The sequence below is a fragment of the Macrosteles quadrilineatus genome, unplaced genomic scaffold (assembly GCF_028750875.1).
Source record: "Macrosteles quadrilineatus isolate MER2022 unplaced genomic scaffold, UCM_ALF_1.0 Scaffold_1__1_contigs__length_201487025, whole genome shotgun sequence".
NCBI lineage: Eukaryota > Metazoa > Arthropoda > Insecta > Hemiptera > Cicadellidae > Macrosteles > Macrosteles quadrilineatus.
The window spans coordinates 100,388,146-100,405,832 of NW_026542594.1; the positions used below are offsets into that span (position 1 = coordinate 100,388,146).

Consider the following 17,687-nt stretch of genomic DNA (forward strand, 5'->3'; position numbering starts at 1 on the left):
AGTTTCCAATGTATTTAATTTTGCTTACCGTACTTTAAGACTGGCCCAAGAGTAGCTTTACTAGTGGAATAGTGTAACTACATGTGATAAAATAAACTAACTTTTATTTTTTTACGCAAATTGAGAGTACCATTGTAATAAATTTTAAGAGGCTTAATAATCATTCTATTCGGAATAAAATTACAGTTGAATTACAATTGTAAACCATCGGTTCGCCTCTAAGTTGTTGTGTTACAAGATACCAGCCCAGTTTCCCGTTTTAAATTACCTCGAAGGACAACGCTCATTGTATACGATTGTGGTTAGGCAAGTCTTTCCAGCCAAGGAAAATGTTTGTAATTATAACATTTGTTGTGAATGGCCAAGCAAAATATCTAGGTGAACGATAAAAGGGAGTCAGTCGGAAGGACAGTGAGTGAGCGGTGTGCCGTGACGACGGGGTGCTATAACGGGTGCTTACTAAAGGTTTACAGCCATAGGATCCGCATTGACATTTCTCTTAGTTTTTTAATAGTGTTCATTTGTATTTAAAATTGTCTTCAGTATGCCTACTTTACATAAACTATCTTTACTCGTCAAACTACTCATATAATGTCCCATTGCTGCAATTGATCAAGCACATCAGCATATCTGCGAAGAGTCGGATGGCAATGAAGCCATAGACGGTGGTCGCCCCCCTTGTACTTGGCAAGCTTCAATGTGCGTCCTGTTTCACGCACAAACCCATCAATTAATATTATTTACAGATCCAGGAAAATTTTATGATTAAAATAATAGAGTCGCTGGAATTTCATCCCCATGGAATTATCCCCCAGAGCAGAGCGGACGTCACTATGACGTAGTAACCTGAGCGCTCTCTATTTTGTTCGCCGGCGGAATTTTATCCCCGTTGATTTGGGAGTCTAATGAAAACAGATAGAGCGTGAATTTGGAATTTTACCCTCTGCCCATATAATCTTTAATTTTAGACAATTGTAGATGTAAATGGAAATATACCATCGGAATTTTACTGCCAGAAATCTACCCCCTCGCCAGGTATAGAGATTAGTGAGAATAATTAATTCTGTACATAATGGGCGTTTTCAGAGAAAGGCGTTTAGACAGTAAATATTATTTATCACTGTTTTTGTGAATGTTGTAGGTTGTAAGCAAATTAAACGTGTAAACAAAATTTCAAAATCATTCAATACATGTACACATTGTTGTTTTCCTACAGTTTTCGTGAAAAATGTCAACAAAAACTATTGTCATATCCTCAACACTCTGAAAACTGAATTTGCCCACAAATTGTTATTTAAACAGTGGTAAAGAATTATAGTTGTCTGTTTAAACGTCCTTCTCTAAAAAACAATGTTAATTATTCTCACCTAATTCTATATCTGGCCAGGAAGCAAAATTCTGGGGCTAAAAATCCTTGGGGGGGGGGTAAAAATCCGGGCCGTACATTTTGAGCTAAACTCATAAGGGGGAAAAAGTCCGGGTGTAAAATTCCGGCCCGCACACTCTAGGTTTTATCACTTGAATTGTTCTGATTAAATTCAAACCGTTAAAGGATACGTTTAATTCCACCAATTTATTAATTACGTGTTGTGCAACTATACGAAGAAAAGACTATGCCGTTTTCTCAAAGATACGTAGTGACAGAATTTGTTTGGCGAGACAAACAAGATGACTAATGCGCTTTCCATCATTGGAAAGCCAAATTATTACTTAACGCTTTTATAATTGCTATTGCTATTTATAAATAATCTAAGACTACGGCTTGTTCCTAGGATGACTTATTCATATGACATCCATTCATCTCTCACATCCCACAAGAAAGACACTTTGAAACAACAATTGCTAATCTACTCGAGAATAAATTCTAAGCTGAAAAGCATTATAAATAATAGTTGTTTTATTCATGGAGGATAACCTAAGTATCGTCCCAAGTCCAGTGAATTATAAATTTAGAACGTAGGCTTCCTGATGGAAAACGGCCATTTAGGTTTTAAATAGCGATTGTTTGGCGTCGTCTCTCCAAGTACTTCTCGTAAAAAAACCAGCAACACGGCAGACGGCAGACACGTGCACGGGCCTGGCCTGGTGTTTTGATGTGTTACATTCCCCCATTACAGGTCACTGGGGATCGTAGCACATGTAAACAATGACTTGACTGCGACTGCGAGAAGAAGTAGGTATTGTCTGTATACAGCACGTATGTTGATAATCACTTCAGTAAATGTGTTCCTAGAGGACTGTGGAGTGCGGTGGATCGAAATGTGAACGTGGTGTTAACAAGCGTTTGTAATGTTAATTGGTTGGATTGTTGGTGCAGGAGTAGGAGTAGGCATAAGCCGCGCCTGTGGTTTAACTTCAACAGACTTTGGACCGCGTGCAACACTCACGCTACGGTTACCTCTCAAAACTCTGCCTCAATTACCAATTACCAGCACGTAGCTCCAGCTCGTTGATCTGTCCCAATGCATCGTGCAACGTGCTGCGGGGAGGGAAGTCATTCCCCTCATTGCAGTCCGCAGTCGCATTGCCATTGCACTTCCTTCCCTTTCCCCAATCACTCGTCTCTAGCCTCATCCAGTTCCAATCAGTCACGTTCCAATCCGAGAAGAGGGGACCGCGGGAACGTAATTCATTCAATAGTGAAAGTAACAGGTACATGCGCGGAACGGTTACCTGGGGTATCAGTGACCGGTGCGGCGCCTGTGCCTGTGATAACCTTCGCGCTACAGTCGTGACCTTTGGTGCTCGTGCTGCTGCCGTTAATGTTAATGTAATATAATGTAACGCCGCGCCGCGCCGACCGGTTGGATCACGAGGGAGCGCACAGCCCTCGGCGATGCCTCCGATTGCTTTGTAGTAGTCGGTAATTTCACACTGTAATTTATTGTGCCTGGTTGTCTCGTTGTTTATTTAACACATTCCTCCCTTTTCTTTCTTAGGTGCATAATTAAACTCATATGCCTTATTTATCTTCATTATTATTGCTTCTTTTTGTTGAGTTGCACTAATGGTAGTGAGGGATACAAGAGATTTGGGACATGCCCGCTTTCTTCTAGTAGGAAACCTATGTTTTGAAGGATTTGGCTGGTTTGAATGGAAGTTAAATCCTCAGATATTTCGGCTGTTATTTACGTAAATGTGACTCGAGGACTACATACAAAACTGTGATGAGGTTGTTGAATGTACAGAGGGCCTTGTTAAGGTTGAAGAAATCACACGGACATGTTTATTTGCAGGACTTTTATAGGTGTTAAAATACGAATTCAGTATGGGTCACAATATTGATAAGGAGTCTCGAGTATCATGTAATATGGAAACAAACATGTTGGCATCCTCTGTTGCAGGTTGCATTTATATTTAGCGTTGACATGCAAGCAGTAAAGTTGAACTTGTTTTCTGAAAGTTTGCAAATGGTTTTACCCCAGTCCAGTGCCTCATAGCTGGTGCTGGACGGTGGGTCTCTATCGGTGTTGCGAGCACGGTAATGTTGCGTTGACCGTTAGCGTAGTTACTATGGTGTGAATCTACTCAAATATAACGGCATCGCTTTGCCTGGGACGACGAGTTTCTTGCCGTTATTTCATCCCTGAAAGAGGTTAAAAGCATTCTTACCTGTTTCATTTGTAAACATCTTAAGAGCATTCTCTCAAAAATATTCTAATGTGACTTTTTGTTGAAATGTTAAATTTTTATATAATTTTGTCTAGTATCTCTTACAAGCCCCAATCAGTTGACTACCACAGTCACCAGTAGTAGCCTAGTCTACTGTCAACTAGAGCATTGTTTGTCAATCTCAGCCTTGGCATACTTAACACCTCTGCGCGCCTTCCTACATTAACATAAGTTACACTCTGAGTATTTAAACTTCAGTAAACATAGAATTTCATTCTCTCGAAATTGTTCACGTGAAAACTAAATGCTTTGTCTGTGTAATCAACAACTTGTAGAGTTTACTCCTCCATGTGTCATCTATATACAGCGTGTCCCCGAACCCTCTACCGAACTTTTAAAGTGAAGATTTCTGGACTAAAGACAAACTAAATATCAAGTTAAAAATATCAAAAACTCAAAAGTAGGTAGGGCCTATGCTGTTAAGCCACAATTTTGTTTTATCGCGACATTTTTTATTAGATGGCGTTTTTTGTAGTATCTTGAAATTTCATGCATAGATTAATACCGTCCTATAGACTGTACTGCCAGCTGCTGTCTCTTGCATTGAAAAATACTTCAAGGAATATTAGATAATTAATATAGAATAAATTATTTTCAAGATGGTGTTGTAAAATGAGTCTTGTATTGAGAACAATGTTTTGATAATCACAATAGTAAAAACATCATGAATAATGAATATTTTAAATAACATATGATTGATGAGGAATGCAAATAGAAAATATATAACACCCCCCTGTCAACTTATCTGGATGGTGTTGCGTAATGATGAATATTGGGGCTTCTACAATCAATGGATGGAAGTAGGCCTCAGTGCTAGGCTTAGTCTGACCAACTCTAAAAAATATTTGAATAGATTTACCCTAAGACTGAGAAGTCTTAGAAAATAAGTTTTGATGTTAAAAGTACCGGGTTTAAATTTTATAGGAACATATGTTGTAATGGAGTATATTGTATAACAAGACTTATTTTTCAAAATACATAAATAAAATGTAAAATTTATAGGTTAAGAATACTATTAATTGATTCTGCTTATTGGCTGTTGAGGCAAGGAACAGGTGCAGTGATAGTTTGTGTTGTCTCCTATTAAAATCAACAGATTTTTAATAACTCACACAATTTACATTCAAACTGTGTTTTCGTGAGAGAAAAATAACATATTGAGTTGAGTTAAATAAATAATTTCTACAAAATTGGTTTTATCTGGGTGAGGTTTAATACTAGAATACTCAGGCAATTCCTTTAGTAAAACAAACTCATGGTACAACACTTTGACCTCAATACCTCCCTCATCTAGTGTGAATTACCTTTCCTAAAAAACACTGATATTCTATGTGTGCATGTGACTTTGATATATCATCCATTGTGCCAAGTATTCTGCCTACATTTTGATTTATTATAATAAATCAAATATAAAATTTAATGACAAGGTACAATATCACATGTTATGAAGTTTAACTCTAACACAGAATATGGTGTTTATTAAACTTGTTTACATTTTATTCATGATTATTGTAATGTTTCAGATTTACAACTAGCAGCAGAGTTGGGGAAAACTCTTCTTGAAAGAAACAAGGAACTTGAGACTGCTCTGAAACAGCATCAGAATGTCATTGAGGAGCAAACCCAGGAAATTGAGGTAACCTTCAGCTGTGAGAAGCTTTTTAATTTTATCACACATACTTTTCTTTTTTGTCCTAGGACACTAGGCACGAGCCTGGGATTGTTTTTCACATTACTTCAGGCTAGACCTAGGAGTTGCGGCATTATCACATAGATAAAAACCATTGGTGATCTGGCGGGATTTGGACCCGGGACCTCTGGACCGAAGTCCCGCGCTCTAACCACTAGACCAGATCGCTCCCCCCAAATCTCACTTACTAGATTTATAATAAGTAAATCACTTTCTGTTGTCATGTTCTCCCTTGGTCATTTTACCTATGTTAGGGCTAACATAAAAAATGGCGTTACATAAAAAATGTTGCATTTTTGGATCTGGAGGATATTCCAAGAATTTAAATGGCTATTAAACCATTCCTTGCTAAAACAACTTATCAGTGTGCCATTTTCAATTAAATCCAAATTCTTCTAATAAAATTGATCAACAGAATCTATATCTTGTGGTAGGTTTGTATTTTGGGTAAGGAAATTAATCTCACTTGCAACTTCAGAATGGAAGTTCTCCTGTCATCTGCCAGTCATAAGAGTATTAACATTTCTATATTAACAGCAATTCATTCAAATCAAATAAAATCAAGCAAATCTTTATTGTCATTTGGCATAACAAACATGCAATAGACATACAAAATATTTGGTAACAGGGTTACACAGTAACCCAATTAAGATTAGATTAATGAGCTAGGCCTAATACCACAGACATGAAAAGGTAATAGTTTAAACATATAAAAAGCAAACCAGTATAAAAGTGCACATTATGAAATTAAAAAGTAACATTAAAAAGTAAACATTATGGTGGTTATTGTAATGATTGGTATTTTAAATGTGATTAAACCACTTGCAGCATGCAACCTTTCCTATTCTACCTCCATATGCACTACCTACACTGTCACTAATTTTTCAAGTGAATTACTCAACTTGACTTGCTGTAACGCCTGTGTTGTAATGTTGGCAGTACCTGACCAAGCAGACGGCAGCGCTGAGGGAGGTTAACGACTCTAGACTCAGGATTTACGAGCAGCTCGAAGTCAGCATCCAGGAGCTGGAGCACACCAATCAGAAACTCTCTGTTGACAACATATCAGACAAGAAACTCATTAAGACGTGAGTGTGGACGTTCTTTAACAAATTCCAAGTTGACATGTTTAACAATTAATTGATCAGCCTTTTATTACTCAATACAAAGAGTAAGAGTACAAAGAGTTGTTAAGTTTAAACAATTTAAGAGGGTAATGGTAACCTAGGGCTTGATTCATAATGGAATGGTGTTCTGGATGATTAAAAACCCTTAAAAACTTGAATAAGTATTCTATACAAGAAATTTAATACATTGCTCGTAGATTTTGCCATATTTGACGTATTGTAAACCCTTAAGTGAGTTTGTCTCTCCTAAGAGGTTTGTCAGAAATTCTTCAAAACATTATGCAAACATAAAAACGACAGCAAAACTATGTAATGCATGTTTCTGTATACATTTAGATTGGGCAACGATGAAAACAGCTGATTTAAATCATAAAAAACCTATCAAAACAATAGCACGTGTAGTGGATAAATGGAGAACTAATTGTGAGCAAGGAAAAGTAAATTTAAAGCAAGGGAAAATCAGCTGATAGTTTTTCCCTCGCTCTAAATTAGAGGTTGGGAAACGGCTACTTTCTTTGATATCAGCCGTTATAAAAAAATAGTTACTTTCGGTAAGGAGTGATAAAAAACATTTTTATGTACACACTTTTTATTTTATTCCAAAACGTTCCCTACTTCCTGACAGCCCTCGTAATGGAACATTCATATACAGTAGACTCCCTCCTATCTGGACTCCTAGGGACAGAGGCCAGTCTGGATAACTGGTTTTTCGGTTGAACTGACGTCCCCAAAAACTTGTTAAAATGAAACGGACCATATAAATGCATACCGTATACAGTATTTGACTTAAATTTAGGAGAGCATTCTATTTAGACACATAATCACTGTTCTCAAATCTTTCCCACGAGAACAGTCATTTCATTACCGCCCACTTCCTGCTGATCTAGTCCGGTTAAACCGATGTGCTGATAAAATTGTCCAGGTAAAGAGATTTCATTTCCGCCGAGTGTAGTCCGGTTAAACCGATGTCCAGATAAGAGGGAGTCTACTGTACAAAAATAAGTAATATTTTACTTATAGAAAGTTCAAAACGTCAAAATTGTAGGTTGGATCTAAACCCACGAGTGGCTTTACCCACTGAGGATGCCAAAAAGTACTTGACATTTTCTACAGGTGAAAGTCTCTCAGTCTCAGTGATGCCAAGTGGAGAGTCCTCTTGACCCCTATCTTATCTTCCTGTTTTTGAAGGGACATACATTAAATAACGATTGTTATTAAACACTTTCTGTGTTTTCAGTAAACCACCATTATTGGTTTTAATTATAAATAAACATACATAGTACAGTGTCAAAGTGCTCTTGTATTGAAACAAAACCCAACCTCAGTGTAAGTCATGCCTAATCCCACTAAAGATGTAATTTCCTCCTTCTTCCTTGTATTTCCTGTTATCCAACTCGCTATATTACCCATGGGGACAAATATCTTATCATTATGAATATTAATTTTCTAAATTATACCTTATTTTCAGTTTAACTTCACAAATAGAATCACTTGAACTAAGATGCGAGGATCTACAAAAGTCAGTGGACGAGATGGCAGTAGCACAGGAGAGTGCCCGACGGAGACAGCGCAGGTCTATCTGTACCCCGGACACACCAGTCCCCGCCACCACCCCCGCACTGCCACTCCCTGCCGTACCCGCCCCCGCCCCCGCTGATGACGAGGAGCTGCTGCAGTTGCTACAGCAGGTACAGGAGCTACGCAGTCAGCGGGCGCGGGACCAGCGGAGAGTGGCTGACCTGGAGGATCAGATGACTCAACTGATACAGGTACATTAGATATACGGTATGTTATTCACTAAGCCTGGTTTTATGCAAGGCGACACACAGCAGTTGTGGCAGTTTCTAGTCCTACTGAGTTAAATAGGAGCATTTATGCACAAAGACGGTAAAACTTCGCACCGGCGGTGTTCTCTAGAAAACTGGCAACAGTTTTAGCAAACGCCTTTTCAAAAGTGTCACTCGTTCTATCTAAATTCATTGAATCAAATGAGTGTGTTTATACAGAGCTACTCGGGACCCATGTTCTAGGAATTGGAGACAGGTTGTGAGTAGAAATTGTCAGTTATCTATTCATCACATATACACATATAAATACAACGATGATTGTTGTTGTGGCTTTACTGAGTTTACATTGGTAGTTGGCCACACCACACTTATACAGTGTACGGTACAAAATATCAAAACCCAGTCCCATGATGAATGTAGGATTTTATGATCTTTTAACTCATCAAATAGCATATGAAACACTCCTCTCTGAAATTGGAATGTACTGATAGAATGAATAGACCAATACATTTTTAGCGGGTTTTTACAAATTATATCGTAGACAATATACATCACAATAGGGCCATATTTAAATTAAAACTGCACAGTAAATTAATAAATTACCACAATAAATTCTGATCTCTTATCCCCCCAACACCGTTAGTTTTAAGCGGGAAATGTCACTGTAGCGTCCCCAATTCGGTCAGTTGCCAGACAAGCGGTGTATTATGCTTTTGTACATTCATTTATATCATACGGAATTAGTGTGTACGGAGGGACCTCAAAATGAAACCTTAATCAAATAGTTCTGTTACAAAAGATATCTACTAGATTAATGCTAAGTTTAAATTGGATTGAAAGTGTAAAGTATCATTTTTCTAATTTGGAAATCTTAACAGTGTTTGGAATTTATATATACGAGACAATAAAATATACTAAGCAGCTGCATTTACCAAAAATACAGTTAGAACTGTAATAGATATAATACCAGAAATGCACAATAAATTATACAAAACAGACATAATTTAGAATTTTATAAAAAAAAAAACACAGCGTATAGAGGCCTTAGATATATAAATTTTTTACCAAAAGATATAAAAAATGAATGTAATAGTAGGAAATTTTACTTTAAACTAAAAAAATTCTTAGCAGAAAAAGCAATTTACTCCTTTGAGGAATTTTACAATTTAAAATATTGTGAATGGACAATAAGTACTCACTGACTCTATTTTTTGTACTTGTACATTCATGAATAAAGGAGTTTTTGAATAAAGGAGAATAAAGCGGGGACTGGCGCAGGCTGCGTGTTGCCATGCATAAAACCAGTCATAGTCATAGTCATAGTCAAGAATCTTTATTCATAGTATACATAGTTGTACATGAATAGTGTCAAATAAGTTAAAACTAATGCTTAAAACTATGATAAAGCCATTTTCAATTAGTCTAAAGAGTACAAGGACAGGTCCATTAAATATTCCTTGAGACGTTTTTTTTAAAATGTTGGGTTTTTGTTCTGTTTTAATTTTAAAAGGAATAAATTTTAAAAATTCATGTTCTGCATTGACAGTCTTTTTTTTGAAGAGCTCTAATTTATGTTGTCCAATTACAAAATTATTTTTGTTACATGTAGTTATGATTATTTTCTTTAATTGGTGGATTGAAATTTTTTTTTTTGACAAACATAATACATTCAAGAACATACAAACCATAAACAGTGAGGATCCTTAAACGTTTAAAGTGTTCTTTTGCAGAATCATCTTTGTTCATTTTTAACATAGCTCTGATTGATTGCTTTTGTATTGTCAAAATTTGGTCTAGATTTGAATTTGAGGTGGCTCCATATACGAATATGCCATAAGATATATGGGATTGAATATGGGAAAAATAAATCATTTTTAAAACTTCAATACTGCATAGTTTTGACATTTTTCTAATCGCACAAAGACCGGAATTTATTTTATTGATAACAAGTTTACAATGTTTGTCCCAAGACAAGTTGCTGTCCAATGTCAGGCCAAGGAACCTTTCACAATGTTGCTTCTGTTATTTCAATTGGTTGGTTATTTACTTCAATATTAGGATTGGAATTGTTTTTGTTTTGTTTTGTTTTGAATGTGACACATTTGGTTTTACTTTCATTTAATTTTAAATTGTGAGTATTAAAAAATCCTCTATACAAGCTATTTCTATTGTGGACAGCAACTCAACATCTTCTGCAGTTTTCCCAGATACTTTAAGATAAGAGTCATCTGCATAAAGATACAAACCTGTACATGGGGCAAAATTTAGACACTTTTAAAAATTTGTTAAGTAACAAATGAAAAGTAAAGGTCCCAGGACCAATTCTTGAGGTACACCAGATCTTATTGTGCCCATATTTAAACTGTATTTAGATTTATAATTGTCTTTAGTGATGTGAGTCATTTCAACAATCTGTTTTCTATTTGATAAGTATGATTTAAACCAATTAAGAGAGTTATACCTGATTCCAATTTTTTCTAATTTAAAAAGTAATAGTTCATGATTAACGCTATCAAACGCCTTCGATAAATCCATGAACACTCCCAACACGTGCTCACCCTTGTCAATTGACTCAATGACTGATTCGAAAAGGCTAACAATCGCTGTAATAGTGGACTTATCTTTCCTAAATCCGTGTTGGATGTCTTCTAGGATTGAATTTTCTTCTAAGAACGCAGTTAATTGCTAAACTGACTCAGTATACGAGTCCTTGTTGTATATCTGAGCAGGTGAGTCGTATTTGAAGCAGTCATTATTTCTTATTTCCTTTGTACATTTGCTGGTTGTTCAGCTAAAGAAAGAATCAAAATGCTGATGAGATTTCAGCATAAAACTTTAAGGTTTGTGTATGGATAAAAAAATATATCAGTGAGTCAACACAACACATTCACAACTTATTGACAACACATTCACTGTCCTACTGTCCATAAACCTTGTGGACTGTGGCTTAGGTCTAGCTGACATTTTGGTTCATTCTAGCATTTCTGAGTGATATTCATATTATTTCAGCAATTTTTACGAGTTAGTTAGAGTAAAATTCTAACCCTCAAAATATTGATTGTAAGACCAATGGCTCATATTACTGAAAAAGTGTTTTGAGTTCATTCATTTGGTATTTATCAACATATCATAAGATTAAACATCATTATGGAGTCTATTGATACAACATGTTTATCAAACTATTTGATTAATTAACTTTTTCAACCTTTTATACTAAATGATTACTGAAGGTGTGAAGTGGTTGGATTTTAGCAAATTCCCCCTATAGGGATAAGAAGGTGTGTTACTGTAGGTGGTGGCACGGTAAGGAGACTCAGGACTATTTTACTTTTACGTTTTGATCTCCTCAGAGACTAAAATTAACATCCTTTCAAATTCATGTATGGCTATTTTATATATAACATTTGTGTATGATATATCATTTCAATTAAAACCCACACTTCCCTGTAGCAGTAAACGTAAGTATTCAGAAAACTTATTGTTATTCAATAGGGAATGGAACTGAACTGAACATTTCTAGGAAATATTATAGTGAAAAATCTAACTAGTCAATAGGAAATTTGATTAGGTTGCATATTTAATGTGGTGGGGGTATTAGTTAGTACATCTCTCCAAGAGAGAAAATCAATTAGTATTGTTATTACTAACCTGTTAATGTTGAATAGTTAACAAATGTGTGCTAGCTGTGGTAAAAGATGGCCAATCCCTCCATTACACATTTTACTCATAATGCATTATGTCAGATAACACACATTACTTACATGACACATAGAAGCAAGGTCATGATATTATCTAAGATGACTCATCATTCTATTTCAGTTAATTAATTAATTCATATTTTTGTTTGCTGTGTATCTAAACAATTTTTTAAATGAATGAATCTCCTGCCTTAAGATTATTTTTTTCTCTTTTTCCTATCTTTGATGACTTAAGAAACTTATTGACTGCAGACATTCATCGCCTGATGACTTAAGTTTGTGGCCTTAATTTAATGAGGCCCCCACACAGAGAAGCTCAATTTTAAAGCTGAGATGAGCAGCAAAAATCATTGATAATGTCAAGCAGAGCAAAGCTTTTTTTCTGACTCATCATTGTGGTTGCAGAAAGCATCTGCTGAGATAGCTTGATAAAAATGTACTAGTGTTCCTGATGTTGCAGTAAACGATGACGATTATATCTTCGCAAGTGTAGGAAATTATCACAATGTTAACGCAACCTCTGGAGATGATCAGATAGTTCCATTCTCAGGCACACTTCTTGTAGCAACTGGTAAACTAGCATTGAAATGAAATATTTTGACTTGTAAATTACTTTTTGGTAGGACCTCCTGTACCCCATCTAACTAAAGGGAAAGGAGTGTTCCATACCCACTAGTGTGGAGTTCCGGCCAAGGGTTGCCAAACAACCTTACTACGCCACTGCCTGTTGTTACTGTAATGGTGCCCTGCATGTTGACAGGAGAATGCTTGTCTGGAGGAGAGGGTGGCAGTGCTGCATCAGAAGGAGGAGGAGATGCAATCTTTACAAGAGGAACTCTCCACATTAGAGGAGATCAGGTGAGCAACATGAGCTAACTTGGAACTATGATTAAATCCAGGTTCACTCTTAATGCAATTCTATGTCAGACTCCTGTTGCGCCCCAGGAACTGATTTAAATTTGACCACTATCATTATTCAAGTTCATTATTGACAATGGAGTTTTGAGTACAGAGCTGTTACTACTAGATAAAGATTTATTTTTCTAATTCATAAATAGTTAATTTTTTGATTTTGTGTTTTTAGCGAATTTCCCTATAGGGAAGTAACTATTACCGTAGGTCTCATAATAAGACCTGGACCCGGGACCAATTTACTTTTTTGTTTTGAGGTCCCCAGAGGCCAAAAACACAATCCGTTCAAATTCATATATATACAGGGTGACACAAAGGAAACAGACTTTTTTTTAAATAAGTAGTACACAGTAGTTAAAGGAATAAAATTGTTTTAATATGGTACATAGTGAGGTAAACATTTGCCATTTGTTATAAAACAGTAATTTTTAAAAAAATTACGCCATGCCGGATGGTGGCCATGTACTTCTCTATAAATGTTCATTCTGGTCTGAAAATAATCTGAAACTGTCAGGAGGTCTTGTTCAATGCCATTGATATCTTCTGTGATTGCCAACTTCAAATCCTCTAGAGTGTGTGGTTCGTGAGCATAAACACGCTCCTTAAGAAAAAAAACCCCAAAGGAAGTAATCACAGCTGGACAAGTCAGGTGACCTTGGCGTCCACGGTATGTCAATGTCACCAAAGCGAGAAATCAGCTTGTTACGAAACATTTGCCTCAAGACTCTCATTGATTGGTCTGCAGTGTGGGCTGTAGCACCGTCCTGTTGAAAATAAACCCTTCTTCCCGCACTAACTGTATTTTATAAGGATGAAACTTAAGATCTTTCCAAAGAATTCCCCTTACCGATTCGCAGTTCATGTTCAACTCTTGAGCATGTTTTCGGCAGACCTGCTTGGACTCTTTATCAATGCTGCTCTCACTCTGGCGATGTTTTCAGGTGTTCTCGAAGTTCTAACAAGGCCTATTGGTTTCTTTCTCGTTATATTCCCAGTTTTTGGGAACCCTGAAACCCATCTTAATAGCGTATTTTGGCTTGGAACAGTTCCATGGCGTTCAATATTAATTGACAGAATTCCCGCTGGGTTTTGACGACGGATTCACCATTTTAGACAAAAGTATCGTATGCGAAAACGCGATGGTCTAGGGTCCACTGAGCCATTTCAACAAAAATGACAAGCCTCACTGAAGGTAAATGACATAACCTAAATCTTCCTACCACATGCGACAACAATGGAACAGCTGTTTAAAATACGTCCGGTTCCTTTGTGTCACCCTGTATATACATATATATATATATATATGTATTCCTTAGCACAATAACTCGAGCAAAAATGATCCGATTTTGATGAAATTTGGTACAAACGTGTTAACCTACATTTACCTATTCAAACGAGTTCGCATACAGCGGATGATCGGACTATGAGAACAGGGGTTTATGGGGGGTTTTATGGGGTAAAAATGGGTTTTTCTCATTTTCACCCTGTAAACATAAAATTTTGCAATTTATTTTCAAACCATTTTGTTTGAGCTGAAAAAACCAAATAAATCCAAAAAAGTGTAAATTAAAAATTTCCATGTTATTCTTATGGAGAATAAATATAGGCTACTGTTGTAGCTTGCTTGTCTATGGACATATTTTTATGAAATTTTGAAATTTTGTTTACTTCATACTAAGCTATCAATATTTCAATAAAAAAACCCCGTATTTTCTTCCCTGTGGCAGAAAACCTAAGTACTCATTAAAATTGATGATATTTAAATAGGAAATAAGTCTGACAATTTTAGGAGAATAATTTGGTGGCATTCCAGCCAGGTAGATGGAAATTTCCTTAGTCTGCAGGTTTGCTGCGGCGGGGGTATTTATTGTATATCTTTCAATATATTATTATCTTTTACCAATAACAAACAACAACAAAAAAGTGCCTACAAGTTTTCCTCTAGGCTAGAGTAAAAAGAAGGATACAGGTGTTGTGTTGTAGGCCTATGTTGTCACTGGCCCTCCCAATAGCCAAGCCACACATTAGTAAGTAATATGTATTGTATTTCACAAATATGGGAATAGAACCAGTTCATGCAGATAAAACATGAAGGTACACTTGTCTGTAAAACACATTAGTCAATTTAGCTACCATGTCACCTCAGTGGTGATAGCTGATGAGCTTGCCTCAAGTCCATATTTCCGCCTAGTCTGGCAGATTTTAGAGGGCAACAAAATTTTGGAAGGTAAATAATCAAAATAATGATTTCAATAAAAAAAATATTGAACGATTAATTTTGAGAACTGCCAAAATGCTATTTACAATACTTTGTTGAGTATATAATCATTTCAGAACACATTTAAAGTCAATCATCTATTATGCGGCTGTGCCGTGTTTTCCGTGCTGGCTGTTGGTCTGGCGAACACGTCGCAGTTGCGGGTGTGGAAACCTAAGGCTTTTGAAAGTAATTAGAGAAGAATCAGTTTTTCCAAATGTAGATATAGCAATGCAACAACGCTGCATTCCATGCATCCAAAACAGAATTCCATTTGCATAAAAAACAAGGAAAAAAGTCATTAAAAAGGGGTGTAAATGTTATTAGTTTTTTGATGCAGCATGCAATTAATTGCCGATTACTTTTCTACAAAATCAGCTGACATAGCATGTATTGGATAATATTAGTGAGGTTGGGGAGCGCGCTAACAAGTGTTGGAGGGAGGGGTGGCTAACTTCGCTGCCTAGAGGTGGCAGATCCAGTACTTAAATACGTCCCTGGCTTGCCTCCCAGTCCTGCCAAAAAATGAAAAAAAGTACAATTTATTTTTTTAATGTAGCATCTCACTCCTTGCTTTGCTACATGCAAAGGATTTGAGGTTCATGTGGAAGGGCTCAAAGCTAAACAAGGCTGCAAAATCAATGATCATAAGAGTAAAGAAGAGTGCTGAGCTGGTTTTATGTGGAATTATGTCTATGTACTTCAATTCTCTTTATTTGAACTTGGCAACACCATGTCATGAGATATAGGGCTTGGAGACCAAGTTAGCCAGAGTTATGATGTAGCTTGTCTTTACAAGAGTATTACTTACTTTCTGTATCCGGAAATCAGACTTCACTTTTCCAAAAATTAGCTACCGATATGGCTTTGTCATTCGCTTGTAAAAGATCATCTAATGTGCAAGACTGGTCCAGGCGTAAACAGATCAGCAGATGGCAAGGATCCTGAACAGCACGACACGCTCACAAGATGTTTTCTTCGTCTGGTAAGAGACCCGATTTCTGCATGTTTGTCTTGCATTTTGGTACCTCGACCCTGATTCGATTTAGGGTATTCCACACCGTGTAATGAAGGCCTTCACCAGGAGCTAGTTCCTCCCTGGCTGGTATGGGAGGGTTAGTCAACGTGGCCTCCCACCTTGCCACCATTGCTTGAGAGTTATCCATCTAGGACTCGTGTCCGTGATAAAAAGCTCTTTCTAGACCGAAGCCGTCGCTCTGCAGGTTGGTGGCCGTGTAATGGGTGACGAGGGTCTGTCTCTTGCTTAGTCCTTTCTGGGTCAGCAGCGACATCACGTCGGATTGATGGAAGGGCGATCCCTACGATAGGATAGAGTTTGTGAGTTGGTTTCAAACACCCAGTTACAATCCGAGCCATGTCATTGACTGCAATGTCAACCTTTTTTGCATGTGACGATGCATTCCATACTGGTGCAGCGTACTCCGCAGCCGACACACTGAGCGCTAAAGCAAGAGTATTAATAATTGTTGTAATGATAAAAAATTATGATCTCATCAAAATGTGTTAATTTCAGGCAAGGACACCTCTGTCGCCGCTGCCTGAGAGGCCAGGATGCTGGGACTCTGACGGCTGATGAAGATGATGATGACATCAGTGTAATTGACTCACTTGTTGATGAGAGTCAACGCAAGTCCGTCCTGATGCAGCTGCAGGTGTGTGTAACCAGAGAAAGAACCTAAAAGATCAATATGAAATACAATTTTAGAAGGACTTTTGGATATTTTCTTAGTTACTAATCAATTTATAGTGTTTGCTAATTTTTAAAGCATTTTATAAATTCCCAGAAACAGACTTATTAGGGTTAGATTAGAACCCATTAATAAAAATCATCTGCATCGCAAATCTTTGCATTCGATCCCATTCTGTGTTTCAATGTGAAAGTGTTCATAATTTTTCCTATTTGAATCACCCTGCTACTGAATAATTTGTTTTTGTAACATCACATGCTATTTAGGTAAAATTAGTTCATCATCTTGCCAATCTGCCTCTTGCTTGGCCTTTTTTCACCAACCCATTAACACAGGAATATTTTAATATCTCTTTTAATTTTATATCTGTTTTTATGTTTTTTATCAGATATATTTCAACACAAAAAGTTCATTTTCAATAAAAAAATAAAAAGAAAGAAACGTTTCTTCCCCTTCTACAATAATGTAAAAAGAAGCAACACAGGTGTCTTGTGCATCCCTATTAAACTCACTAATGCCATAAAAATCCACCAAAGTCAGTTTGTAAGGTGGGCCCAGCTAAGTCAAACTTCAGTAACCTTAAAGTGGATTACACATATATGGGATTCGAACCCAAACGTAGAAAGACCTCAATGCTACTTTCGTTGGCCTTAGCCAACTGAGCGACTTGTATGCCTCCATCGGCCGACCAGAAAGAGTGAAACTATAAGCACACATCATCACTAGCCTTTGCAGATTAGATTCAACCAATTACTTAAGCACCAGTGGGTTAGCAGTTGGAGGACCTTGCCTCCAAGGCCCCTAATGGTGGACATGGCAGTTGCTGGGGGCCTCT

General features: G+C 36.9%; 1 protein-coding gene across 5 annotated transcripts in view; it reads left to right on the plus strand.

Moving 5' to 3' along the window:
* The window catches only part of LOC128997695 (cerebellar degeneration-related protein 2-like), a 141,229-nt gene that overhangs the window by 116,930 nt on the left and 6,612 nt on the right, over positions 1-17,687 (plus strand). For all 5 annotated transcript variants that reach the window (XM_054423377.1, XM_054423455.1, XM_054423539.1 and 2 more), the window contains 5 exons: positions 5,196-5,308; positions 6,302-6,450; positions 7,958-8,258; positions 12,735-12,832; positions 16,678-16,816. In XM_054423377.1, the coding sequence (XP_054279352.1) occupies positions 5,196-5,308; positions 6,302-6,450; positions 7,958-8,258; positions 12,735-12,832; positions 16,678-16,816 (800 nt within the window). The remainder of the gene's footprint in view (positions 1-5,195; positions 5,309-6,301; positions 6,451-7,957; positions 8,259-12,734; positions 12,833-16,677; positions 16,817-17,687) is intronic.